This window comes from Atractosteus spatula, chromosome 28 (genome assembly GCF_055471065.1).
Source record: "Atractosteus spatula isolate fAtrSpa1 chromosome 28, fAtrSpa1.hap1, whole genome shotgun sequence".
Classification (NCBI taxonomy): Eukaryota; Metazoa; Chordata; class Actinopteri; order Semionotiformes; family Lepisosteidae; genus Atractosteus; species Atractosteus spatula.
In genome coordinates, this window is record NC_142733.1 from 2,539,476 (window position 1) to 2,565,391 (window position 25,916).

Sequence of the window (25,916 nt, forward strand, 5' to 3'; positions counted from 1 at the left end):
CCTACACACAGTACAAGACAGTGATACAGTCCTATGCACAGTACACTTCCACACCTTACACAAAGTATACTACAGCATGCATCTCCACAATGCAGTACAATATATAACACTAGGGATGCCTTCCTAATATTGCGTTGCACATCCTTTGCCCTCACAACAGCCTCAGTTCGTCAGGGTGCAGACTCGATAAGGTGTCTGGAGGGTTCCACAGAGATGCTGGCCCGTGCTGACTCCAGCGCTGCCCACAGACGTGTTGAGTTGGCTGGTAGTGGATCTCTACTCCAGATAGCTCGTTCCATCTCACCCCTCAGCTGCTTGAGATCTGGAGACTGAGCAGGCCACAGCATTAAGCTGAATTCATTGCGAGGCTTGTGGAGCCATTCCTGGACAATCTTAGCCTTGTGGCACAGGGCATTATCCTGCTGAAAAAACCCATCCGCAGATGGATACACTGCTGCCAGGATTGGCAGCGATGTTCAGATATCCTGTGGGATTTAAACATTGCTCCACTTTTATCAAGGAGCCCAATGTCCCAGTGTGCCATGAAAACACTCCCCCCAGCATCACAGCACCACCAGCCTGCAATGTTGGCACACAGCATGATGGATCCATGGACTCCTGTAGTTTTCTCTTGTCTTCCCATCAGCCTGAAACAGCAGGACCCGGGATCATTGTCACTGGCTGCCATACCGTTGGTGTCAAGGTGCGATGAGTTGTACGGTCTTTTATGGGTCTTTCGGCACCAGTGTTGTACTGGACTGTTTCATCAATGAGCTGTTTTTGACCCCTGGCCTGCCGTTGGCTGGATGTCGTTTGGGTGGTGGACCATTCCAGATACACACGGGACACTTGAGCTTGAAAAACCGTGAATCATTGCAGTTCTGGACTCAAACCAGCATGCCTGACACCTACTATCACACCCCGTTCAAAGGCACTTAAATCTTTTTTCTTGGGGAATCTTTCTCCCTCACATACACAATCCATGTCTCAGTTGTCTCCAACCTTAAAAATCTTTCTTTGACCTGTCTCCCCCCTTCATCTACACCGATTGAAGCAGATTTAACAGCTAAAATCAATTTGGTGATCGTAGCTTTCAGCTGGATCCACCTAGTCAGTCTATTTCAAGGAAAGAGCAGGCATCCCAAATGTTTTGTGCAACACAGTCATAAGGTGCCACACACAGTACAGTACAGTGATACAGTCCTGCACACAGTACAGTACAGTGATACAGTCCTACACACAGTATAATACAGTGTGATACTGTCCTACTCACAGTATGGTACAGTACAGTGTGGTACAGTCCTGCACACAGTACAGTGTAGTACATCACAGTGATACAGTCCTACTTACAGTGTAGTACAGTGAAACAGTTCTACACAGTACCACAGTGTACAGTGATCCAGTCCTACACACAGAATAGTGATACAGGCCTGCACACAGTACATTCCATGCTGAAAAGAGAAGAGAGAAGACACAACGTTTTGGCTGTGGAGCCTTCTTCAGGTGTGAGAAAGATAGGGCTGACAGCAAAGATTAAATAGCACAGAAGAACAAAGGCTGAGAGAGGGGAGGAGGCAGGAGGGGCAGAGAGGCAGAGAAGTGCAAAGTGGAGAGGGGTGAAGAAAGGTGTGAAGTCAGAACCGGCATGAGAATAGAGAAGATTACACAAAAATAAGTCTGTTGTTGAGAGAAGGGGGGAGGTGTGAACCCAGTTTCAGGGTGGGTTTCGTTTCAGTTGTTTTTCTGCTGTGGGAGTTGAGAAACCAGTGTGGTCATATCGGTCTGAGGTGAAATGAGAAACTGTGGGCTTGGAGAAATCTTTAATCTTCACAGCCCTAACATGTTCCCTGAAGCGGTCTCCTAGTCTCCTTCCGGTTTCCCCATTGTAGATGGCTGGGCTTTTTCTGCAGGAGATGCAGTAAATGAGGTTGCTGGAGGTACAGGATGTCGTCTGGGTGATCTGGAATTGACCTGAGCGGCCCTGAATGAGCGTGTCGTTAGATATGTATCTGCAGGTGATGCAGCGAGCTCTGTTGCAGGGGAAGGTGCCTGGTGGGGATGATTGCCGAGTGCGAATGGGAGCTGTGAACCAGAAGCTCATGTAGATTGGGTGGTCGGCAGTACGAGATGATTGGGCGGTTAGAGGTACCAATGGAGGGATCGCCCTGTAAAGTGGAGTAGTTGTTAATAATGGGTAGAAAGTGTGTTAGAGTGGTGGGGAAGCACCAAAGGAATGGGGTTGTGAGACAGGGAGTTCCTGATCGAGTTGATGATCGGAGGGCTGTTTTTGGCCTGGGTGAGAGCCCTAACGATAACATGGGTGGGGTATCCTCTGCTGATGAAAAAAGAATACATTTTGAGTGCTTGGTTCTGGAAATCCATGTCGTCGCTGCGGAGTCGACGTAGCCTGAGGAACTGTGAGAAAGGGTGTGGTGTGTTTTTGGTCTGAGTGGGGTGAAAAGAGCTGTACAGGAGATAGCTGTGTGAATCTGTGGGTTTGGAATAGACCGAGGTTGAGAGTCGTGGATGGTTAACAGATAAATTTATGTCTAGAAACAGAAGAGTAGCGGAAGATATGTTAACTGTATATCTGAGGGACAGTGAGAGTTAGTGAATTGACGCAGGAAGTGCTCTAGCTGGTCATTAGAGCAGATAGCAGCACCGACGCAGTCATCGATGTATCACTTGTAGAGGTCAGGGACAAAGCCAGTGTAGGAAGTGAAGAAGTGTTCTTCTACCCAGCCGACAAAAATAATGGCATTGCTGGGTCCCATCCTGGTGCCCATGGCAACTCCGCTAACCTGCTGGTAAAAAAGGTTAGAAAATGAGAAGGCATTGAGTTTGAGAACCAATTCCGCAAGACGCACTAGAGTGTGGGTGGGAGGATCAAGCACTGAGGGCTGTAAGAACGTCATTGTGGGGAGTGACAGTCTAGAGAGACGTGATATCCATGGTAAAAATGTAGCATTCTGGACCCTGAAATTGGAAATCATTGAAAAGTTGGAGGGCATGGTTAGTATCCCTGATATATGAGGGAAGCATTTCAACCAGAGGTCTCATAAGGCTGTCGCGAAAAGCAGAGTTGAGTGTGATCGGACAATTGCATGCTGAGACAAAGGGGCGTCCAGGGGTGTCGGGTTTGTGAGTTTTGGGAAGGAGATAGAATTGGGATACTTAGGGATGTTCGACGACGAGACGGTTCGCTTCCTGGGGCAGCACCTGGTTGCTGATAAGAAGAGCGATAGTGGATACCACTTCCTTCTGGTAGTCAGTGGTAGGATCCTGTTGGAGAGGACGGTAGGCAGAAGTAGCGGTTAATTGTCTGGAGGCTTCCTTAATGTACAAGTCTTTTTGCCACATTGCAACAGCTCCTCCTTTGTCTGCTGGTTTGATGACCATCTCATCCCTGCTGCGGAGAGATTGGAGTGCCTGAGTCTCTCCTTGGCTGAGGTTAGACCTGTGTTTCCTGGGAGTGGAAAGGGTCTTGGGAACTTGATTGTTGCTTTGGTTAATAAAGTAATCAACTGGTGGAAACCGGCCGGAAGGGGGAGTCCAAGAGCTCTGTTTAGGATTGATATTGTCAATGGCATCAGTGACCGGCTTGTTGTCCGCTACCGGTGAGGAGGAGTCGTCAGCAAAATGAGCTTTGAGCCGAATCCTGCGGCGAAAACGGTTGAGGTCGACTTGGGTTTGCGGGACGTTCAGCTTCTTGGGTCTGGAACATAACTGAGGGCTCTGCTGAGAAGAGATCGCTCCTCCTGTGAAAGAGAGAGGTCAGAGGGTTAGGATTGGCTGAGGTGGTGAAGAAGATGATTGAGTTTTTTATCCTTCTCTGAAGTGAGGAACTGGTGGAGTTGGGAGCTGAGGGATCTGATGAGGTTTGTTATGAAGGGAAGATGCTGTGGAGCTGTGAGCCATAAGAGTTCCTTGGCTTCCTTGATGTTGTTGCCAGAAAGGGTCATCTGCTGTTTGAGGGAGAGGATGGTAGAAAGCATTAGTTTCCGCGAACACTGTTGTAGAAGTCTCCGAGTGTTACCGGAGTAAAAAAAAAAGTGTTAAATTTCAGGCGAAATCCTTTAGGAATGTTATTATAACGACGACGTCTATAAAGGAATAGAAGGTGGTTAGAAAGCCTGGTCTTGGATCTTGGAACAGATCGCTGTGAAGAGACAGAAAGCTGGTTTAGTGAGAGAGGGGTGCAAGCAGCCCAGGGAGGAAGAGAAGGAATGATGAAGAGATCTAGAGAAAGATTTAGAGGAAGGCATAGTGGGTATAGTTATACAGTCCTGCTCACAATATAGTACAATGATACAGTCCTATACACAGTACAGTACCTTGATACAGTCCTGCACACAGTACAGTTATACAGTCCCACTCACAATATAGTACAGTGATACAGTCCTACACACAGTACAGCACAGTGATACAATCCTGCACACAGATATACAGTCCCACTCACAATATAGTACAATGATACAGTCCTATACACAGTACAGTACAGTGATACAGTCCTGCACACAGTACAGTTATATAGTCCTTCTCACACAGTTATACAGTCCCACTCACAATATAGTACCTTGATACAGTCCTGCACACAGTACAGTATAGTTATAGAGTCCTACTCACACAGTGATAGTTCTACACACAGTACAGTGATACAGTCCTGCACACAGTACAGTTATACAGTCCCACTCACAATATAGTACAGTGATAGTCCAACACACAGTACAGTACCTTGATACAGTCCTGCACATAGTACAGTATAGTTATATAATCCTACTCACACAGTGATACAGTCCTGCACACAGCACAGTATAGTTATATAAGTTCAGGTGGGTAGCTGCGACAGCATGTGTAGGCTGCAAAGGAACAAGTAACAGGTTTATTCCATGCTGAAAAAAAGAAGAAAGAAAACACATTTCGGCCATAAAGTCTTCTTCAGTATATAATCCTACTCACACAGTGATACAGTCCTGCACACAGTACAGTAAAGTGATACAGTCCTACACACAGTACAGTATAGTGTGATAGTCCTGCACACAGCACAGTGATACAATCCTGCACACAGCACAGTGATACAGTCCTGCACACAGTACAGCACAGTGATACAGTCCTACACACAGTACAGCATAGTGTGATAGTCCTGCACACAGCACAGTGATACAATCCTGCACACAGCACAGTGATATAGTCCTGCACACAGTACAGCACAGTGATACAGTCCTACACACAGTACAGTACAGCACAGTGATATAGTCCTGCACACAGTACAGCACAGTGATACAGTCCTGCACACACTACAGTACAGTACAGTGATACAGTTCTGCACACAGTACAGCACAGTGATACAGTCCTGCACACAGTACAGTATAGTGTGATAGTCCTGCACACAGCACAGTGATACAGTCCTGCACACAGTACAGCACAGTGATAGTCCTACACACAGTACAGTATAGTGTGATAGTCCTGCACACAGCACAGTGATACAGTCCTGCACACAGTACAGTATAGTGTGATAGTCCTGCACACAGCACAGTGATACAGTCCTGCACACAGTACAGCACAGTATGCAGTCCTGCACACAGTACAGCACAGTGATACAGTCCTACACACAGTACAGTACAGCACAGTGATAGTCCTGCACACAGTACAGTACAGTGATACAGTCCTGCACACAGTACAGCACAGTGATACAGTCCTACACACAGTACAGTACAGCACAGTGATAGTCCTGCACACAGTACAGTACAGCACAGTGATAGTCCTGCACACAGTACAGCACAGTGATAGTCCTGCACACAGTACAGCACAGTGATACAGTCCTGCACACAGTACAGCACAGCACAGTGATAGTCCTGCACACAGTACAGCACAGTGATACAGTCCTACACACAGTACAGTACAGCACAGTGATAGTCCTGCACACAGTACAGCACAGTGATAGTCCTGCACACAGTACAGCACAGTGATACAGTCCTGCACACAGTACAGCACAGCACAGTAATAGTCCTGCACACAGCACAGTATAGTTATATAAGTTCAGGTGGGTAGCTGCGACAGCATGTGTAGGCTGCAAAGGAACAAGTAACAGGTTTATTCCATGCTGAAAAAAAGAAGAAAGAAAACACGTTTCGGCCATAAAGTCTTCTTCAGTATATAATCCTACTCACACAGTGATACAGTCCTGCACACAGTACAGTAAAGTGATACAGTCCTACACACAGTACAGTATAGTGTGATAGTCCTGCACACAGCACAGTGATATAGTCCTGCACACAGCACAGTGATACAGTCCTGCACACAGTACAGCACAGTGATACAGTCCTACACACAGTACAGCATAGTGTGATAGTCCTGCACACAGCACAGTGATACAATCCTGCACACAGCACAGTGATATAGTCCTGCACACAGTACAGCACAGTGATACAGTCCTGCACACACTACAGTACAGTACAGTGATACAGTTCTGCACACAGTACAGCACAGTGATACAGTTCTGCACACAGTACAGCACAGTGATACAGTCCTGCACACAGTACAGTATAGTGTGATAGTCCTGTACACAGCACAGTGATACAGTCCTGCACACAGTACAGCACAGTGATAGTCCTACACACAGTACAGTATAGTGTGATAGTCCTGCATACAGCACAGTGATACAGTCCTGCACACAGTACAGTACAGTGTGATAGTCCTGCACACAGCACAGTGATACAGTCCTGCACACAGTACAGCACAGTATGCAGTCCTGCACACAGTACAGCACAGTGATACAGTCCTACACACAGTACAGTACAGCACAGTGATAGTCCTGCACACAGTACAGCACAGTGATACAGACCTACACACAGTACAGTACAGCACAGTGATAGTCCTGCACACAGTACAGTACAGTGATACAGTCCTGCACACAGTACAGCACAGTGATACAGTCCTGCACACAGCACAGCACAGCACAGTGATAGTCCTGCACACAGTACAGTACAGTGATACAGTCCTACACACAGTACAGTACAGCACAGTGATAGTCAGCACACAGTACAGCACAGTGATACAGTCCTACACACAGTACAGTACAGCACAGTGATAGTCCTGCACACAGTACAGCACAGTGATACAGTCCTACACACAGTACAGTACAGCACAGTGATAGTCCTGCACACAGTACAGCACAGTGATACAGTCCTGCACACAGTACAGTACAGCACAGTGATAGTCCTGCACACAGTACAGCACAGTGATACAGTCCTACACACAGTACAGTACAGCACAGTGACAGTCCTGCACACAGTACAGCACAGTGATACAGTCCTGCACACAGTACAGTACAGCACAGTGATAGTCCTGCACACAGTACAGTACAGTGATACAGTCCTGCACACAGTACAGTACAGCACAGTGATAGTCCTGCACACAGTACAGCACAGTGATACAGTCCTGCACACAGTACAGTACAGCACAGTGATAGTCCTGCACACAGTACAGCACAGTGATACAGTCCTGCACACAGTACAGTACAGCACAGTGATACAGTCCTGCACACAATACAGTGGCCTTTCAGTTGACTCGACTCCATCCCTTGTACTGTTCAAACCGCAGCCAAAAGTTATTTCCCCATCAGCTGTGGCATCATACAGACAGCTCCTGATTAATTATTCGCAGTACAGATTATGTCTCATTAAATAGTTATGACTCTGGCCTTGTCTTATTAAAAATTAATTCGCAGAACCAGCAGGCAGTGCTGTGCTTTCAGACGGGAGCGCTGGGTCCCGCTGGGTCCCGCAGGGCGGTCAGAGTGGACCTCCGAGACAACAGCACAGCTCCGGACTCGCTCGGACCGCTCCTTCGGATCTGCGCTTCCCTGTGCTGGGCCTGCGGGAAACATGCTCCTCTTACACACCTTCCTCTGAACCTACAGGCGTCAGGGCACAAAACATCACCACGCGAGACACACACAGTACTCGTCCACACACAGAGCTTCGTCCAAACAGGTGAAGGTTCATTCTCTGCTGAAAGGTTAAAAAAAAGCAACACGACATTTGTTTCGGCACAACGCTTCGCTGTGTTTCCTTTCTTTTCCTTTCAGCAGGGAAAAAACAACCTTCACCCGTTCCTCTGCGGCCGACGCCGCTCCCTGCTCGAATTGATGTAGGGTGCCTCGTCTAGCTGGGATACCCGCAGCCAGCGCACAGCGGAATCATAATGGCGGCCTAGGAGGATTAAAAGACGGTTCCGGTCCTGAGGACGTCAAATGCCCCCGAGCAATTGAAAACGCGTGTAGTTCATAGTAACGAGACCCCCCCGGAGTGGCCCCAGGGGTGTGCGGGGAGGAACAGAGCTGCGCACCCGCTGGCCGGGAGGAGGGGGAGAGCGGGGGACACATTAGACGGCAACACTTCCGCTAAGCGTTCGCAATTTCGCCCACCCGACAGCCAAGCCGGGGCCGGCCGAGCGCGCCCGAGCGCAGCGCCGCCCCAGTCCCGCGTCACGCGGGCCGCGCGGCTGCTGCGCGGCTCGTGCGTGGTGTCAGAGCTCGAGCGCGGCGGCGACATGGTCGGTCAGCAGACACGGCACCCACACCGCGAGCGCAGCCCCACGCACACGACCCGCAGGGCGCTCTGAAAACACGTCCGCCCAGCTCATCCGCCCGCTGCCGAGCAGGCGCAGGACGGCGTGCGCCGGCAGACAGTAACGGCGAGGCAGGGAAGGGCTGCGGGGAGCAGCGTGATTGCGTTTCTGTCAGTCACGGGGAAGGGAGCCGCGCAGGAGCAGCGCTGCTTGTTCAAACTTTGGACCGTCTGGGAGGAGAACACGGTTCCGAGACTTTCTCTCGTCAAACAAAGGACAGAAAGCCCAGAGCTCCGCAGCATGAGCGGGATATATTAGGGCCAGTCGGGAAGACGAACACAGGGCTGTGAAACAGGAGCGAGCTCGTCTCCTGCGGTGACTGGTGTCGACGCGCCGCGAGCACCTCCGTCCCCGACACGGGGAGACAAAGGGAGCGATTCCAGGTCCCTCACCCCGGCTTTCGTCTTTGTTCGGCAGAAGGAATTAACAACAGGAAACTGACATGATGTTTCCACAATCCAGACACTCGGTGAGTCTCGGCGTTTTTATTCTCCTTCTCGATCCGCTCTCGCCGTGCCGTCGTGTTTAAAATCGCTGCGCGCGCGCGCGCGTCGAAGTGTGGGGGGTGCGCGCGCTCGTGTGAGTGTGTGTTTTTCCTCCGGGCTCAGGGGGCACCCCGAGCGCGTGCACCCGCGCCCCCCCCCCCCCCGGCAGCAGCTGTTTACATTTCGGGGACTCGGCCGCCGGCGCCGCGCGTCTTAAAATGGACCCCGGCGGAGCCGCGCGGCGGGTCGCCCCTCCTGCCCCGGGGAGCGCGCGCTGCGTGAGCGCACGGCCGGGGGTCTGTTACTGAAGCAGCGCCGCTGCCCCCCGGACAGCCGGCCGCCTTTCCGGCGAGATCGGCGCCTGAAGCGGCCCGAACGGAAACGACACGTTATTTCTGCCAAACTTCCACAAAATGGCCGTGTCCTCGCTCGCGCGCAGCGAGCTCGCCCGGGGACCCCGGCCGGGGATGGGGGTCCCTGCCGCCGCCGGCGGGCCGCTCGTCTGGGCGAGAGGCGGGGGATCTACCCCCAGGGCCCAGGCGGGGGGTTTCCCCGGGACCTGGGGCCGGAGGACGCGAGACGCGTTTCTCCCGCTGGTCGTCCGCGGCGGTAACAGCTACCATCTTGAAGAGAACAGGCGGATGACGAGGGACATCACACGTTTCACGATAACTTCATAAAACTGACCCCGAACTGAATATCGCCCCTCGAAAGTTGACCAAAATATGAAATTAAAATACTTAAGACAATGCCGTGTTGCAATTTACAGGGTATGTTCCTCGATTCTGCTTTAACCGGTCCAGTTTATACAGTTTATTTAAATTTAACCGGTTCCAATTGGCTTACATTTTAAACGTACTTAATTTTTACTGCAGCACCTGAAATGCTCATACGGCTGTTATTAATGAGATTCATACAGCCTTCCTCGGCTGTGATTAGGTGAGCTTGGAAAGAAATATGCACGCAGGACACATTAATTCATGGCGTCTCGGCCTGATATTACATCATTTTAGATCGCGGTGCGTCTGGACGTGGTTTTCGCTCTTGAGCTGCAGTCCAGGGGCTCAGAGCTGCTCAGATCTCCAGCTGGCGCTGAAAGACAAGTATAGAATGTAAATTAATTCTACTCATTTTCTGAAGAAGGGATAGACCCGCAGAGTCCGTCCGCAGTCCGCCACAGATCAGCTCCCGAAGAAGGCGTCTTTGTCGCCTGGTTTGTGTTGATAATCTGGATTCTCCGGCAGTTTCAATTCATACCCTTGATTAATTAATGGGGGGACCTTGAGGGGCTGGGCTCTGTGATGCCCCCCTCCCCCCGACAGGATCAGGAAAGCCCGGCGATGTGTGTGGCTAGGTTAGGGAAGAGGGGGGTCCCAGGTCCTCCTCTCCAGGATGAAGAGGTTACCTGTGCACCTCAAGTTGGAACACCTGGGGAAAGCCCCTGCAGAGCTGGGCAGAACATGCAAACTCCCCACAGAAAGGCACCTGAGGTTGGAATGGAGCCTGGGACCCTGGCGCTGTGTCACTTGTGATTTCAGCTGTGAGCGCCCCGAGCGTCAGTGCTGCTCCTCCTTCTCTTCACCCCCAGATCTCAACAACTCGCCACAGTCAGTTACTGGTCCCGCTGGCCGCGAGGGGGGTACTGGCCCAGCGTGCTCTCTGCCCCTCAGGCTCCGTACACCCTGCGCCCCAGCAGTGGCCTGAGGGGGACCCCAAATACTCGGGACCCCAGCCTGAAACCTGGGCCGAAAGCTGGCCGGGGGTCTGGGTCTGTCGTGGGGGCGCTGGCGTGGAGCTCATGTCCTCCTCCTGGGGAACAGACCCGGCACCGCCGAGGTGCTCTAGGCGCCCCGGCCCACTGAGAGACGGGGAAGAGCTGGGGCGCGCGGTGACCCCGAGCTGTGCTTCACATCGTGCCCCAGGCAGCCTCGTCCCGGGCAGTCGGAGGGGTCCCCCTGCACGCGGGGTGTCCCGAGGCGCGGCGCTCTTTCCTCCTGCTGGCTGCGACGGTTCCCCGCCGGTCTCGGGGCGTGCCCTCTCCCCCCCGTGTCCCCCAGGGCCGGCCGCCCTGTGGGTGGAGCCGCCGGCAGCGCAGGTCTCCCGCTCCTCTCCGGAAGGCACGTCTGCGGCCGGGGAGCCTGCCTGGCGCACAGGCAGCCATAATTACTGTTGCCGTAGCGGCAGTAACAATAATTAAAAAGGCTCGCCTCGCGTGGGCTGGGTCTGTGCAGCGCCTGGCACTGCTGGGACAGCCCCTTCGCCTTCATCCCTCGGGACACAGCTGCGGAAGTAGGGCTGGTGGCAGCGCAGGTGCAGGCTGGTCTGTGAGGGACTCGGGTCTGGGTCTCTTGTGGTCGTCAGAGGTCAGCACCGGTCCGGTTTCGCAGACGTGTCTGTCCCTGCACAGGACGGGCTTTTATTTGTCGCAGTTTCACAGCGAACTCTGAGCTCTGTGATGCAGCTGGAACAGGTGTATAATGCAGTTCTTGATCCAGATTTTGGATGGTTTGAAATAAATTTAATACACCAGCTTAACTGCTTTGTATCTTGTGGCCAGCAGGTCTCAGAAGCCGGGACGGGTCAGTACCGGGGTGGGAGACTCTAAGGAAAGCCGGGTTGCTGCTGTATGTGGCGCTGGTGGACCAGTAGGTGGCGCTGTTCCCCCTGAACTAGTTTCCCTACCGATACCCCAGCATGGGGACAGGGGGCAGTGTGCAGTTGGAGGCGCTGACCACTCGGTCATTAAAGACCGTGTCTGTGCTCGTGAGCGTAGGGTGTTTGCGCTGCTCGTCTGGCTGAGCTCCACCACTCTGCCCTGGTCTGATGTGATCTGAGCTCCCTGAAGTTCCCCTCCGTTCACCTGGAGCAGCAGCTGGGATCTTGGGATTTTGGGATCTTTTAGAGGTGAAAAGACACTCCAGCAACTCTGCTGGTGTTCAGTCCTGTGAAGGGAGCCCAGTGTTGCTGCTGCAGGCAGGTGTGTGGAGCAGTGCCGGTGAGGGAGTGCCTGTGTTGGGGTACGTGGGGTGCAGCCTGGGAGGGGCAGATGAGCGTGATCAGGTGCTACCCTGCGTCCCCACCCTGTCTGCTGTGCATCTTGGCAGCTGGAATGCTGAGGAGCGTGTCAGCCCACCCTGCCGAGTGGGGGTGTAGTAGGTCTTTACCTGAGAAACAGGCTGTCAGACTGTGAAAACATCTCCCCCTCTCCCCTGTCCCCCTCCTGTTAGGAGGAGTCTCTTACACTGAACCCAGCTCTCGATTCACTGGTTCTGATTGACCCGGTATGGACTCAGTGCAGGTGATCAGGCTGCGGTTGCCTGCGGACCCAGGTGGAGACCCGGTGCGGTCAGGCTTGTCTCCATGCTGACCTGGGAGGCCCGGTCACTGACCCTGGTCTCGGCTCCCCTCTGTGTGGGATCTGGGCCCAGAAGCACCAGGGGGTTGTTTATCGGGTTTCCTGGTTCTGGGTCTTACAGCCGGAAGCCAACCAGAAACAGTGTTCGGACCAGTGGAGTCCTTAATTAGCCCAATTAGTGGTCTGCAGGCTTTGGCTGGGCAGTCCCTCGCCGAGGCACCAGAGACGCTGCCTGCCAGCAGGGTGAGGAGAGCCCCGAGTCCAGACGGGCGAGATGCTGGGATTAACCTCCCGCTTCTAGTTGAAAAGGCAGAAAAACCCTCGTCCGCAGGGATGGGCCTGACTGCTCCCTGTGGGTCTGGTATCTCCCAGTTCCTGCTGCACAGCTCCCCCTGCTGGCCGCAGTGTGTGAATGGAGTGGAACAGGCAGTGAAGGGGTAGACCACCCCCTGCTGGTCTCCCTACAGGAGTGGGGTCGGCCTGTGCTTTCTCCCTGTCCAGCCTGCTTGAGCTGCTGGCAGCCACCTAGATCAGAGATCTATGCTGACTTTTTGCATACGCATGGGTGCACACACGCACACACACGCACACACACACGGGTACATGCCCATGCCCACACACATGGGTACACGCGTGTGCATACACTCACACACATTCAGGTACACACGTGCGCACAGACCCACACACGCATGCACGTGCAGGCGTGCACACACACTCATACACACATACGGGTACACATGTGCGCACAGATACACACACGCACTCACACAGACACAGAGACACGCGTGTGCACACAGATACACGCACACACAGTACACACACTGCGGTGAGTTGACAGCGAGGCCAGACGCTGCCGATCCCTCCCATGGCTGATAATCCAATTGGAGAGCCCTTATGCTGCTTGATTCCAGTAATCGGGCCCTGCACGAGGGATTTGGAAGGGGATTACCGAGCCTCTGTGCTGAGAGAGCCCCGTCATGCTACAGTGGTTAGCAAACACAAGAAGGCCCTGCCCAGCCTCCTGCCCCTCCTCCGCAGGGCGTCCCTGCCCCCAGGCGGCCCGGGACGCTCAGGCCACCCAGCTGGGGTGTGAGAGGTGCGGTTTGTTGCTGCAGCTGTCTTGTGCGGCCCGCCGGGTCGATGGCTCTGCAGAGCTGGACTGAGGGATCAGTTCATGCTGCCCCCCCCCTGTCAGCCTCTGGCCACAGGGCTGCCCCTGGAGCGACCTGGGAGCAGGGGGTGCTCCAGACTGACCCCCAGGCCCCTGGGGCACGCTCGTCCATCAGCCTGTGGGTTTGTGGACCCTGGACTTCCCCGAGGAGAGGAGAGGAGGGCAGGGCCGGGCAGCGCGGTCCTTCCTGGCCAGGGGAAGCTTTACTGGGGCTTCCCCCTGCTGTGCATAGGTTACACCTCCCAGACAGCCCAGCTCTCCCTCTAAAGAAACTCCCTCCCACTCCCACTCCCACACACTCCCTGCGCTGCCTCCGCGTTTTCCTTGGACACACACTTCGCTCTGTGCCACTCCTCCTTGCTTCCTCCTCACGCACACACATCAGTACAGCTCTGACACATGCCCACGTTCTAATCCTGAGCCCCCCCCCCCCCCCCTCCACGGGCCTCTGGGGGCTTGTCTGCTTTCTGTTTCATGTGAGCAAATTGAATCGGGGGGCCTGACACACGCAGCGGAGCAGATGTCCAGGGCGTTGCAGGGCAGGTCGGCTCGTTAGCATCACAATCGGGGCTCTGTGGCCCCCGGCCCGAGGGGGGGTGAGCTGGGGGGGGTGGAGGTCGCGGGCGATGCTGGTGCGTGTCGCCGCGCCTCTAATTGATTTTAAATGCGGTGAGTTGACGGGGCGCTTGGTCACTGGGAGGGCCCAGGACCTGGACGGGCTCGATTCCCACGGGCCCCTGGCCCTGCCCGTGCGCCTGGTCGGTGGGCCGCGCTGCCCGCTGGCGGGAGTGACGAGGCGCGACGCGTTTGTGCCGGCGCGGGGTTCGAGTCCGGCCGGGGCGCTGGGGGGGCTCGGCGCAGGACACGCTGCCACGCCCTCGTGAGGTGTCTTACCCGTGCGCCCGACCCGGAGAGCCCTCGGCCAGTCGCGCCTGTGTCCACATCCTGGACATCACTGGGGCTCCATGGCTGTTCTGGCAAAACGCAGCGAAAGCCGAGTCCTTCTGTGTGAGAGCCTGGCAGGTGGTAAAACGTGGAGTGGCTCGGTCTGATGCGGAGTGGAACTGTTGTTGCCTGCAGTGGCCTGTTCAGTGCTGCCACCCGGTCGGGTGATGGGCGAATGTGCTCTCAATGTGCTCTGGGGCCTGAGTGAAGGTCTTGGTGCTGCAGCCCCCATCGGAGCCGGGCAGTCCCGCTTAAACCACCTTAACGAGGTCAGAGACGCAGACAGCCGGACCTCTCCACCGACCAGGCGAGGAGGAGGAGGGGGAGGGGGGTATTAAACTCAGATCTCAACCAGGGGGATGATCATCAAATCCCAGGCCCAAACAAGATTATCTTCCCTGGGCTGATTAGAAGGACAAGCAGATCTGTGAAGATGCAGATTGACTCCGCAGTACTGTGGAGGTGATCGTTTCCTGTGTTTATACTGTTGATAAAGCACTTCACACCTCGGGTATCTTCACACAGGAGGAGACATACCCCCCCCACGTAGTGCAGCCCCCCCCCCGGTGACTCCCAGCAGCCTCCCTGCTGAGTTTTTTAAATGGAGACATTTTTAACATTGGGATTGACTGGGATCTGCGTTTGTTGCAGTTAGAGGCTGGGAGGAGAGCTGTGATTTAGTCTTTTGTTGTCAGCCTTGGCCTGTGCAGAACAAGTTCTAGTGTTTTTAACTGAGCTGGTCAGTTCAGGGGGTCCCACATCTCTGACACGGCTGTGGGATTGAGGGGGCCAGTTGCCCTGTTTGTGTTCACGCCTGTCCCTGCTGCGGCGGCGCGCCTGCGTGTTCACGCCTGTCCACGCTGCGCCTGCGTGTTCACGCCTGTCCCCGCTGCGCTGTGCTACATTTGTCTAAAACCAATTAAGCAATTACTCTTCTTGGGGGACATAACTTCAAGTGCTGGAAAATCTCCTCACGGTGGACACCCTGTGGTCAGCCTGTGGACAAGTGGGGAGTGAGCAGGCCCACACTGGGACAACGTGTTTATGGCCAAATCCAAAGTCCTGATCTTATTGCAAGAGGGTCTTTGTGGCTCATTAACCTTGGCACCCCCCCCACTGTAGGAGCGAAGGCCCCGAGACAGCAGGAACCCCAGGGGGCACAGCCCACAGCCTGGGGAGACAACATGTTCAGGCGCAGTCTGAGTCACTTTGAGTCCTGTTTCTAAAGTGATTTTGGCAAGCAATTTTCTTCAATTGAGCAGGTCACCTATTAGTATCTAAAAGATTTAAATGGATTTTTAAAGGAAAGGATGACGTTCTCACTAGTAAATTAATGTATTCCCATATGAAGAGGGGCTTTGGCTGTGTAAAAGCTTTTAACCAAAGTTTTCTGTAGAACCAATTATTTTAATAGTCTTGCTAAGGTAATTCTGTCAAATACAGAGAGTTAAAATGTAATTCAATAGAAGTTTGTTTTTCAATTTATGTTGGGACTGTTTAGTTAACGGGGGAGGTTCTGTCTGCTCCTGGGGCTCGGTGAAGAACCAGGACAGCCAGCTGCAGGATTCCAGGTTTCTCACTGACTGAGCAATCCAAGCCCTGAAATGTGTCGTGTGTGTGTGTGTTGGAGACGGCTTCTGGAGTTCGGAAGATCAGAATGTAACAATTGTTTTCTTTTTCCCTGTTTAGGCTTCGTCCCAGTCATCACAGCCGCTGAAGTTCACAACCTCGGATTCTTGCGACCGGATCAAGGATGAGTTCCAGTTTCTCCAGGCACAGTATCACAGGTACCTGCTCGCTGGTGGGGCTCAGGGCTTGCTGGTGGGGCTCAGGGCTTGTTAGGGGTGGGGCTCAGGGCTCGCTGGTGGGGCTCAGGCTCAGCATTGAGAAGGGAAGTGTCCAGATTCTACCAGCTGTTCCAGCGTTGCTTGTGCGCTGAGCATGGCGATTGGATGTGAGGCCAGAGGTGGTGCCGATGGGCAGCGATTCAGACCCCGGCGAAAGTAAGGAAGTGACTAACAGGAGGTCCATCCAGCTCATTCTGCTTTATCAACCCAGGATCTCATACAGGTCTCTCCTGAAAGAAGCCAGGACACTGGCTTCACCAGCATAGCTGCTTGTACCAGTCTCCCACCACCCTTTGTGTAAAGACGTGCCTCCTGTTCTCAGCTGTGTGGTTTCCTCTGGGGGCTGGGCCAGGAGGGACCTTCAGCACTTCTGGGCCAAAAAGAAAACTAGAATCTGCAGTTGTCGTGTAACAGCTAGTCAGAGTGTTTGAAGGTGAACAGGTTTTTTTCTTTTGTTAAGAAGGGGCAGATCTGTTTTTTTTCCCATGTTTCTCCTCTCAGGTTGTCAGTCCCAGGTCTGTTTCCCTGCTTTAGTATTGATTGGCGTAGGGGGGGCGGCATGAAATATTCAACCAGCAATTACTGGAGGCCTGGAGTCTCCTCTTCCTTGGGGAGCTGATGTTCCAGCCGGGCGGGGGGAGGTTAAGTGTGCCAGTTTTCCGAGGCTCCTGTGCCCTTCCGGGATTTTATCCCTCTGCATGGATGGTCACTGTGATGGATCCAACTTCCTCAGGGGAAAACACAGTCCTGCTGGTTTCACTGAGAAATCGGACTCCTATTACACAGCTGCTCCAGGATTTACCTGCAGAAGGCTAAATGCATTTCCTCTGTCTTTAGCTTCAGTGACACAAAACAGGGCAGCTGTTTTTGAATCTCCAGCATTCAGTCATGGTGTTGGTACAAAACAACCCTGTGGATGGTGAACTGTGGAGTGGATCAGCCTGCTGTGTATTGGGAGTCTGTTCTGTTGATACTTGGAGATCAGAACTGGAGCGCGCTGCTGTCACTTTAGGGACAAATATTTATTTTTCTAGTCTATAGAGGAGCTGACAATGCTGAATGCAGAAGGCAGGGGATCTGGTGCCTTTGATTAAGTGCGAGTGAGGAGCTCACTTCTACAGGCTGGGGACAGGAGATTCTGATCTCCGATCTCTGTTCGAAACGGTGCGAGTCTTCTGCTTTGGAAATGAGCAGGGTGTAATGTCCAGAGCATTGTGGGAGCCATACTAGTGTTCTCCTGCAGGTTCATAAATAAGCGAATACATAAATCAAAATAAATATGACGGCGCGAGCAATTTGCGAGGCAGGGGAAGGCACTAAAACTCCATCAAAGTGTCATCTGCGAGAGTCCTTACACCTCCGGGCTACCTCAGGCCAATCACGGGCTGTTCAGCCAGCGCAGCAGCAGGGGAGATGGTTTCCGTGGCAACCCTGATGCGCGTTGCCTGGGTTGCAGAGACGGGAGTGATGAATTTGAGTGGGACTGGCAGCCAGCGAGAGCAGAGACATGCACACACACACACACACACACACTTGCAGGATGGTGCTCTAGCAGAGGCGGTTGTGTGTGTGTGTGTGTTTGTGAAAAAGACTGTGTGACAGTGGCTTGAGTGGGTGAAAGAATGCGTCTGTGTGTGCGAGAAAGAGTTTCTGTGTGTGCACCTGTGGCATGTGGGCTGTGCTGAGTCTGTGTGTTTTGGAGAGAGAGGTTGTGTGTCTGTAGCATCAGAACAGTGTGTGAACGCAAGAACAGTTACAAATCAAAAGAGCCTCTAGCCTGATTTGGTTGCTAGAAGCTAATTGATCCCAGGATCTGATCCAACCAGGAGTATTGACTTCACCTCCCTGGCTGGACAGCTTGTTTCACACCCCCACCACCCTTTGTGTAAACATTGAGAACAGGAGGTACGTGCATTTCAGTGTAGTTTCCACCTGCGTCCTCTGGTTGTGTTTCACTGTTCGGTGCGTAGCTGAGCTCATCAGCGCTCTGGAGGTGTGGTCAGTAAAGACCCCAGTTATCTGCTCTCCAGGCCCTGCGGGCTGGTGACTCTCCAGCACCAGGGACGCTGACCGCTGGGCCGGACCGGGGTCAGTAGAGCTAGGGCCCAGTTTACCTCTGCCTGCTGTTCCGGAGCAGCAGGAACCTTCCGCCGGGCGACTCTGTAACCGGGGCGGAGCGTTTCGGCGGCTCAGACAGTGCCGCAGGGCTCCTGCTCTGGCCTGAGCGTCTCTTCTTCCCTCCTCAGCCTGAAGCTGGAGTGCGACAAGCTGGCGAGTGAGAAGTCCGAAATGCAGCGCCACTACATCATGGTGAGTAAGAGCTCGGCGCGGAGGGCTCCAGGCACGGCCGTCAGACCCTCTCCAGGTTTTACAGTGTTGCCAGGCTCCTGGTGCGACGCAGTCTGATCTGTTCCAGGTTTTACTGACTGCAGGCTCCTGAACACGCGCAACATCACGTGCTGAAGCTTGTAGTCAATTTGGCTGAATAGCTTGAGCTCAAAATCTGAGCCTTTTATGGCTTCATCAGTACCTTTTGTACAAGATCCGTGCAGATGGCAAAGGCTGGTGAAATCCACTGGCTCTGCAGCAGTGATCTAAGGTAGCAGAATGATTTGCTCCAAAACGGAGGTTCTCAAGAGCTCCAAACCTGTGCTTCAGGACTGGGTGTCCAGTGCCCCTGTGTCCTGCTGTGTGCACCCCGAGAAACTGATTGCCCTCAATCATCTGCCCTAAGGCAGTGAGGCAGCAAGGCTGGAGGCACAAGAGACAGGTGAGGTACCAAGGGCTGGTGATCAGAGAGGGCTGGAGGTGAACTGCCTCCTTGTTCTGTCCACGTCTCTTCCACTGCATGTCCCAGCGACCTATTCCTGCCTCTCCAGCCCACATGGCCGTCTGATACTCGGCTCCTCGCGCCCCCCCACCCAGAGACGCCTCACCAGAGCAGAGAGGAGGAAAGTCAGGATAACTGGCTATCAGGTTCTCCCCTGCTGGAGCCACGGCCTCCTCGACAGCCGCGGGGGCGAGAGGCGGGTGGCGGCGCGTGGGAGTGTGTGCTCGAGTCCTGTGTGCCCTCACACGTGTGCTCTTGTGTTTGACAGTACTACGAGATGTCCTACGGGCTGAACATCGAGATGCACAAGCAGGTGAGTCTTCTGCTCTGACATCTTCCTCACTTCACGCATACATGCCAGCAGTGCGTGCGTGCACACACACACACTTCATGCACACACGCCAGCAGTGCGCGCGCGCACGCACACACACTTCATGCACACGTGCCAGCAGTGCGCGCGCGCACGCACACACACTTCATGCACACACGCCAGCAGTGCGCGCGCGCACGCACACACACTTCATGCACACGTGCCAGCAGTGCGCGCGCGCACGCACACACACTTCATGCACACGCGCCAGCAGTGCGCGCGCGCACGCACACACACTTCATGCACACGCGCCAGCAGTGCGCGCACGCGCGCACACACACTTCATGCACACGCGCCAGCAGTGCGCGCACGCGCGCACACACACTTCATGCACACGCGCCAGCAGTGCGCGCGCGCGCACACGCACACACTTCATGCACACGCGCCAGCATTGCGCGCGCGCGCGCACACACACACACTTCATGCACACGCGCCAGCAGTGCGCGCGCGCACACACACTGAGCAGCTGATTTAACTGGAGCACCTGTGCGTTCCAGTCAGGGCCTGTGGTCTCCAGCGGAGAGCTCCGGAGTGCCTGGGAGTGCAGGGCTCTATATAAAAACAGTTGCAGAAGCAGCAGAGAAATTGGAAATCCCTCACAGCCGCTCGCCTGTTGAAATTGCACCAGCCTGGCTTGTATAATTCATCAGGCTTATTTATTTATTTTTGACATTTATGAAAAATTGAATATGGACGAGGAGCGGGGCCGCACAGATCGGGCGAGAGGAAATTGGCGCGGACGTGTGGTAATGACTCTGCCGGGAATCTGCAGCGCCAGGTGCTCACCGGAGACACAGCTGTGGCTGCCGGCTCTAATCCGCTCGGCCTCGTCTCGCCTCTCGCTCAGCACAGAGGCCGCGGGAATCAGCGGGGGGGGGGTTCAGGCGACAGAGGTGGGGAGGGAGAGGCGGCGCAGTCTTCTTTTCTCCGAGTTATTTGGCGCTCTGGGCACGCAGGCACATTTCTCCAGTTCAGATTAATCGTTTCGGCTTCACTGCTGCGAGCAGGCAGCTCCATGTTTAATTTTCATCCTGCAAGAAAATTGATTTATAACTCTTCTCAGCGCTGTTTATTGGTATGTGTGCGTGAGTGCGCTCTTGCAGTTCAGTGTCGTGTTTCCAGTTTCAGCTGCAGACACAGCGTTCAGCCTGTGGTAGAGGCAGCAATCAGACTCCCACTGCGGAGCAGCCTGAGCCTCTCCAGGTTTTACCAGCCGCTGGCTCCAGGCCCTGGGGTTACCAGAAGTGAATAAGCTGACTTCTCGACTCGTCAGGGAACGAGTTGCTGTCCAGATTATTTGATGATCTGCCAGGGCAGGTTACTCTTTATTACTGTCTGCTTCTGCTGGACAGCTAACAAGTGCTAGCTGTCGCCGTCTCTCTCTGGGGCTCCTGGAGAAAACAACTCCGCCTCTGGGCTCTGAAGGAGGGCTTGAGGTGAATTAACTGGTTGATCAGCGAAGCTTCTTCCTTCTCAGGCGGAGATCGTGAAGAGGCTGAATGGAATCTGCGCTCAGGTGCTTCCCTACCTGTCACAAGAGGTAAGTGCAGCAGGAGATCTCTGCCTGTGTGCCTCCTGCCTTCTCTCTCCGAGTGAGACGGACCCAGAGAGACGTCAGCTGCAGGCTGGGGTGCTCGGGAGTTCAGTAACTCGACCACAGGGGGCCTCACTCTCGCTCTCTCTGTGTCCTGTGTCCCAGCACCAGCAGCAGGTCCTGGGTGCCATCGAGAGGGCCAAGCAGGTCACCCCCCCTGAGATGAACTCCATCATCCGGGTAGGTTGGACCCCTGACGCTCTGTTGTGTACATGTCGTGTGTGTAAGTTCTTGTGCTGGCTCACTGAGTTTCCTTTGTTGGCCCTGGCCTGTGCATTGCATGTTGTTTAATATGTGCAGTGTTGTGTAGTGCGTGTGCTGACTCTGCCTGTGTGTTGTGCAATGTGTGAGGTCTGTGTACTGACCCTGGGCCTGTGTGTTGGGTAGAGGTGTGTGTGTGCGCTGACCCGCTGGGCCTGTGTGTTGTGTAGTTGTGCGCTGACCCCCTGCGCCTGTGTGTTGTGTAGAGGTGTGCACTGAACCGCTGGGCCTGTGTGTTGGGTAGAGGTGTGTGTGTGCGCTAAACCGCTGGGCCTGTGTGTTGGGTAGTTGTGCGCTGACCCCCTGCGCCTGTGTGTTGTGTAGAGGTGTGTGGTGTGTGTGTGCGCTAAACCGCTGGGCCTGTGTGTTGGGTAGTTGTGCGCTGACCCCCTGCGCCTGTGTGTTGTGTAGAGGTGTGTGGTGTGTGTGTGCGCTGAACCGCTGGGCCTGTGTGTTGTGTAGTTGTGCGCTGACCCCCTGCGCCTGTGTGTTGTGTAGAGGTGTGTGGTGTGTGTGTGCGCTGAACCGCTGGGCCTGTGTGTTGTGTAGTTGTGCGCTGACCCCCTGCGCCTGTGTGTTGTGTAGAGGTGTGTGGTGTGTGTGTGCGCTGAACCGCTGGGCCTGTGTGTTGTGTAGTTGTGCGCTGACCCCCTGCGCCTGTGTGTTGTGTAGAGGTGTGTGTGTGCGCTGAACTGCTGGGCCTGTGTGTTGTGTAGTTGTGCGCTGACCCCCTGCGCCTGTGTGTTGTGTAGAGGTGTGTGGTGTGTGTGTGCGCTGAACCGCTGGGCCTGTGTGTTGTGTAGTTGTGCGCTGACCCCCTGCGCCTGTGTGTTGTGTAGAGGTGTGTGGTGTGTGTGTGCGCTGAACCGCTGGGCCTGTGTGTTGTTTAGTTGTGCGCTGACCCCCTGCGCCTGTGTGTTGTGTAGAGGTGTGTGGTGTGTGTGTGCGCTGAACCGCTGGGCCTGTGTGTTGTTTAGTTGTGCGCTGACCCCCTGCGCCTGTGTTGTCCGCAGCAGCAGCTCCAGGCTCACCAGCTGTCCCAGCTGCAGGGGCTGGCCCTGCCCATGACCCCTCTGCCCCTGGGCCTGACGCCCCCCACCCTGCCGGCCGTCACCTCCAGCTCCGGCCTCTTCTCGCTGTCCAGCATCCTGGCCTCGCAGGCCCACCTGGCCAAGGAGGAGAAGGCGGCACGCGAGGGCAGTGACAGCCACCGGGACGAAGAGGGGGACAAGTCCGACTAGCACCTCTCCAGACCCCTCCCTGCTTCTGCGCCAGCCCTGCCTCCATCGCCTGATTCCCCTCGCACCCCTTCCTCGCGCCCTTCCCCTCTGAGGCTCCACTTGGCCCATCTCAGTTTCTGGACACGCCCCTGACCTCTGACCCCTGGCCCCTGCGTGCACCCCACGCGCATCTCTCCAGTCTCTTGTTGCTTCACCCTCATTTATTCCTTTAGCCGGCCCCCCCAGTCCCCCCTGAGCCCCCCACCCCCCGGCTCAGAGTACAGTCCGGCCAGAGCAGCACACTTGCGCGGCCAGTCCAGACCGAGGCGCCGCAGGTGCTGTGGAGAAGCTGGGGGGAGGGGGAGTGCACCCCCAGTCCCGCCTCTGTCCGTAAACTGTTTTTAATTGTTATAATTATCGTTGCTGTAAAGAAGCTGTTCTGGTGAGAAATTGACTTGACAGGAGACCAGTTTCCTCCCAGACCCAGAGAAAGAGGGGGCGCACAGTGCGCTGCGGGGGCTACTGGTCGAGCCGGTAGAGTGTTTCTGTGGGAGAAGGGCAGCCGCTGCTGGTGCTGGTCCTGCTCCGGTCCCCGGTTCGAGCCCTCCTTCGGCCGGGACGGGAGACAAGTCCCTGGCACTGCCCCTGCTGTGCTCTGAGGAAACACCCCCCCCTCGTGCGCCCCAGCACTGCAGCAGAGGGGTGAGCTCTGGGGACCAGTGTATCGCAGGGGGGTCTGGGGGAGGACTGGGAGGGACGAAGCTTCAGACGTCCCGAGGGGTGTGACAGACCCTCCTCCTCCGGCTCTTGAGCAGTGTGGCCTTGAAAGATGGCTCTTTGGGTTCCCCCCTCCCTGCAGAAACACCGCATGGGAGAGAGACCCGTCTTTGTCACACAGAGAAGGCAACAGGCTCTGGCCTCCTGGACAGCAGGGGGCAGTAAGCACTGTGCTGGCCGGCTGTCAGCTGGACCCTCTCTCTGAGAAGTGACCCTCTCTCTAGTCCAGGGAGCAGGTCGTTTCCCACCCCTCTCCCTGAAACGCCCTGTCAGTGTAGGTGCCTGCCTTCACAAGACCTTGAAATTATGTTCTGAGTTGCACCTGTTTTTAAAGAAAGGACCTGACAAGCTTAAAGCACATTCGAACAGAACAATGAAGCGTTGAGGTTTGGAAAGGAGCCTGTGGTGCCAGTGCTCTTCCGGACGAGTTCAGTGAGGCTGTGAGATCAGCTGTACCCTGTATTTTTACATATGTAGGGGCAGGAAACCTTTTTCTCTTTGGATGTTGAATCTAGCACAGAACACGAAGCACAAAGGAGAGCAGACACTAACACAGCAGTGTGCTGATGGTCCGGTGTGCTGTGGGGTCGGGGCAGAAGCGTGGGGCTTGTGTTAGAGTGGCATGGCTGGCGGTGGTACCCCAAGATTTTGAGGGTCTGTTTTAGCCACGTGCTGACGAGAAGTTGTGTAAATGCAGAGCCCAGGAGTGAGGTCCAGTAATCTCGCTCTCAGTCAGGGTCCCGTCCTGGTCCTGTGAGGGACTTGATCTGCCCAAAAGGACAGGGGGCTCCAGTGCCTTGGGTTCAATGTGGGGTCAGAGGTCAGCCACTCCAGGCCTGCCTGCAGACACAAGGTCCCCTGGCCCACTGGCTTGAGCGCCGTGACAAAACCACATGAGTTTTTCCTTCTGTTTCCACCTGCTTTCCTGCTCTGGGACTCATCCCAGCTCCTCCCATGATTCTCCAAGTTTGGGGCCCTGGCTGCAGGACCCCGACTTGAGGTGCAGAGGATGGAGAAGGGGGACCCCTATTCCTCAACCCCCCCTCCATAAGCACAGAGCAGGTGTGCCTGAGTCGTACCTGCACATGACGTCTTGTTGGCGGCACAAGTGCAGGTCTGGACTGAGGGGGTGATGAGTCGCTACGTTTCTGGGGACCCCTCATCCAGTCTCTGGGGATGCCTGGACTCCCCCAGTTCGCTTGAAAGAGTAGGAGTGTGAGGGACACCAGGATTGGAACCCGTTGACCTGGTTCTGGGATGTAGTGTGTTGCCTTTGTCTGTGGTCGTAGGTCTAGTCTGCGCTTTAGGAGTGTGTATGTACATGTATGTGTACACTGCCTGTGCATGTTCTTACATAGGTATGTGCGTGTGCATCTGTACAGAGGAGCACAGAAACGCTCGTTCCAGCTAGAGCTGCTCAGCGCTGTCACTAGGGGGTGATGCTGGGTTTGCCCCCTGTCCTGCAGGGTCTGCTCAGCGCTGTCACTAGGGGGCGATGTTGGGTTTGCCCCCTGTCCTGCAGGGTCTGCTCAGCGCTGTCACTAGGGGGTGATGCTGGGTTTGCCCCCCTGTCCTGCAGGGTCTGCTCAGCGCTGTCACTAGGGGGTGATGCTGGGTTTGCCCCCTGTCCTGCAGGGTCTGCTCAGCGCTGTCACTAGGGGGCGATGTTGGGTTTGCCCCCTGTCCTGCAGGGTCTGCTCAGCGCTGTCACTAGGGGGCGATGTTGGTTTGCCCCCTGTCCTGCAGGATCTGCTCAGCGCTGTCACTAGGGGGCGATGTTGGGTTTGCCCCCTGTCCTGCAGGGTCTGCTCAGCGCTGTCACTAGGGGGCGATGTTGGATTTGCCCCCTGTCCTACAGGGTCTGCTCAGCGCTGACACTAGGGGGCGATGTTGGGTTTGCCCCCTGTCCTGCAGGGTCTGCTGGTTTGGCCAGAGGGGGAGCAGACATGCGAAGGAAAGTATGAAAAACATTCAGAGGAGAGAGAGCGGTGCCTGACAGAGGTAGATGTTCGATCTTTCATTTCAGAGAGCAGATTACATTTTTATTATTTTGACTTTTTTGTAATTTAATTTAGAGCAGGGGCTGTCTGTCTGGTCTAGCGTCCCCTGTGCAGCGGGCAGTGTTCAGTAGTGACGAGCCAGATCGCAGCCTAACAGCAGTGGACTTGAAGCAGTGTAACCTTTCTGGGCTCTGTAAAGGTCATTTTTTAATTCCCTTATTTTTGTGATGTATGTAAAACCTTCAGTGTGTACTTGGCTAAAAGATGTATGTTGTTTGTGTTATGGAAACCAATACTATACCTTGGTTAAAAAAATAAAAAAGTTTAAAAACAGAAACATTTACTATAAATGACAAGTTCTGCAGTAAGGAAGTATTTATGGTGCCTTACAAATAAAAACTCAATGGAGGTCAAGTGTGTGTGTGTGTGA

At 54.6% G+C, this 25,916-nt stretch overlaps 1 protein-coding gene and 1 pseudogene across 2 annotated transcripts; one reads left to right on the forward strand and one right to left on the reverse strand.

The window, feature by feature from the left end:
- Positions 1 to 3,174: 3,174 nt before the first annotated feature.
- On the reverse strand, positions 3,175 to 4,265 carry LOC148813714 (uncharacterized; annotated as a pseudogene).
- Positions 4,266 to 8,442: 4,177 nt separating this feature from the next.
- Positions 8,443 to 25,900, forward strand: LOC148813715 (TLE family member 5-like). Of its 2 annotated transcripts, none has more exons than XM_088907519.1 (7): positions 8,443 to 9,100; positions 16,277 to 16,374; positions 18,681 to 18,744; positions 19,533 to 19,577; positions 21,112 to 21,174; positions 21,334 to 21,408; positions 22,503 to 25,900. In XM_088907519.1, exons 1-7 carry the CDS (start codon positions 9,074 to 9,076, stop codon positions 22,728 to 22,730), a joined length of 600 nt encoding a protein of 199 aa, XP_088763645.1. In that variant the 5' UTR covers positions 8,443 to 9,073; the 3' UTR covers positions 22,731 to 25,900. The 2 variants fall into 2 exon arrangements, with proteins under 2 accessions (XP_088763645.1, XP_088763646.1); XM_088907520.1 differs by having other exon boundaries at positions 22,506 to 25,900.
- Positions 25,901 to 25,916: the final 16 nt, after the last annotated feature.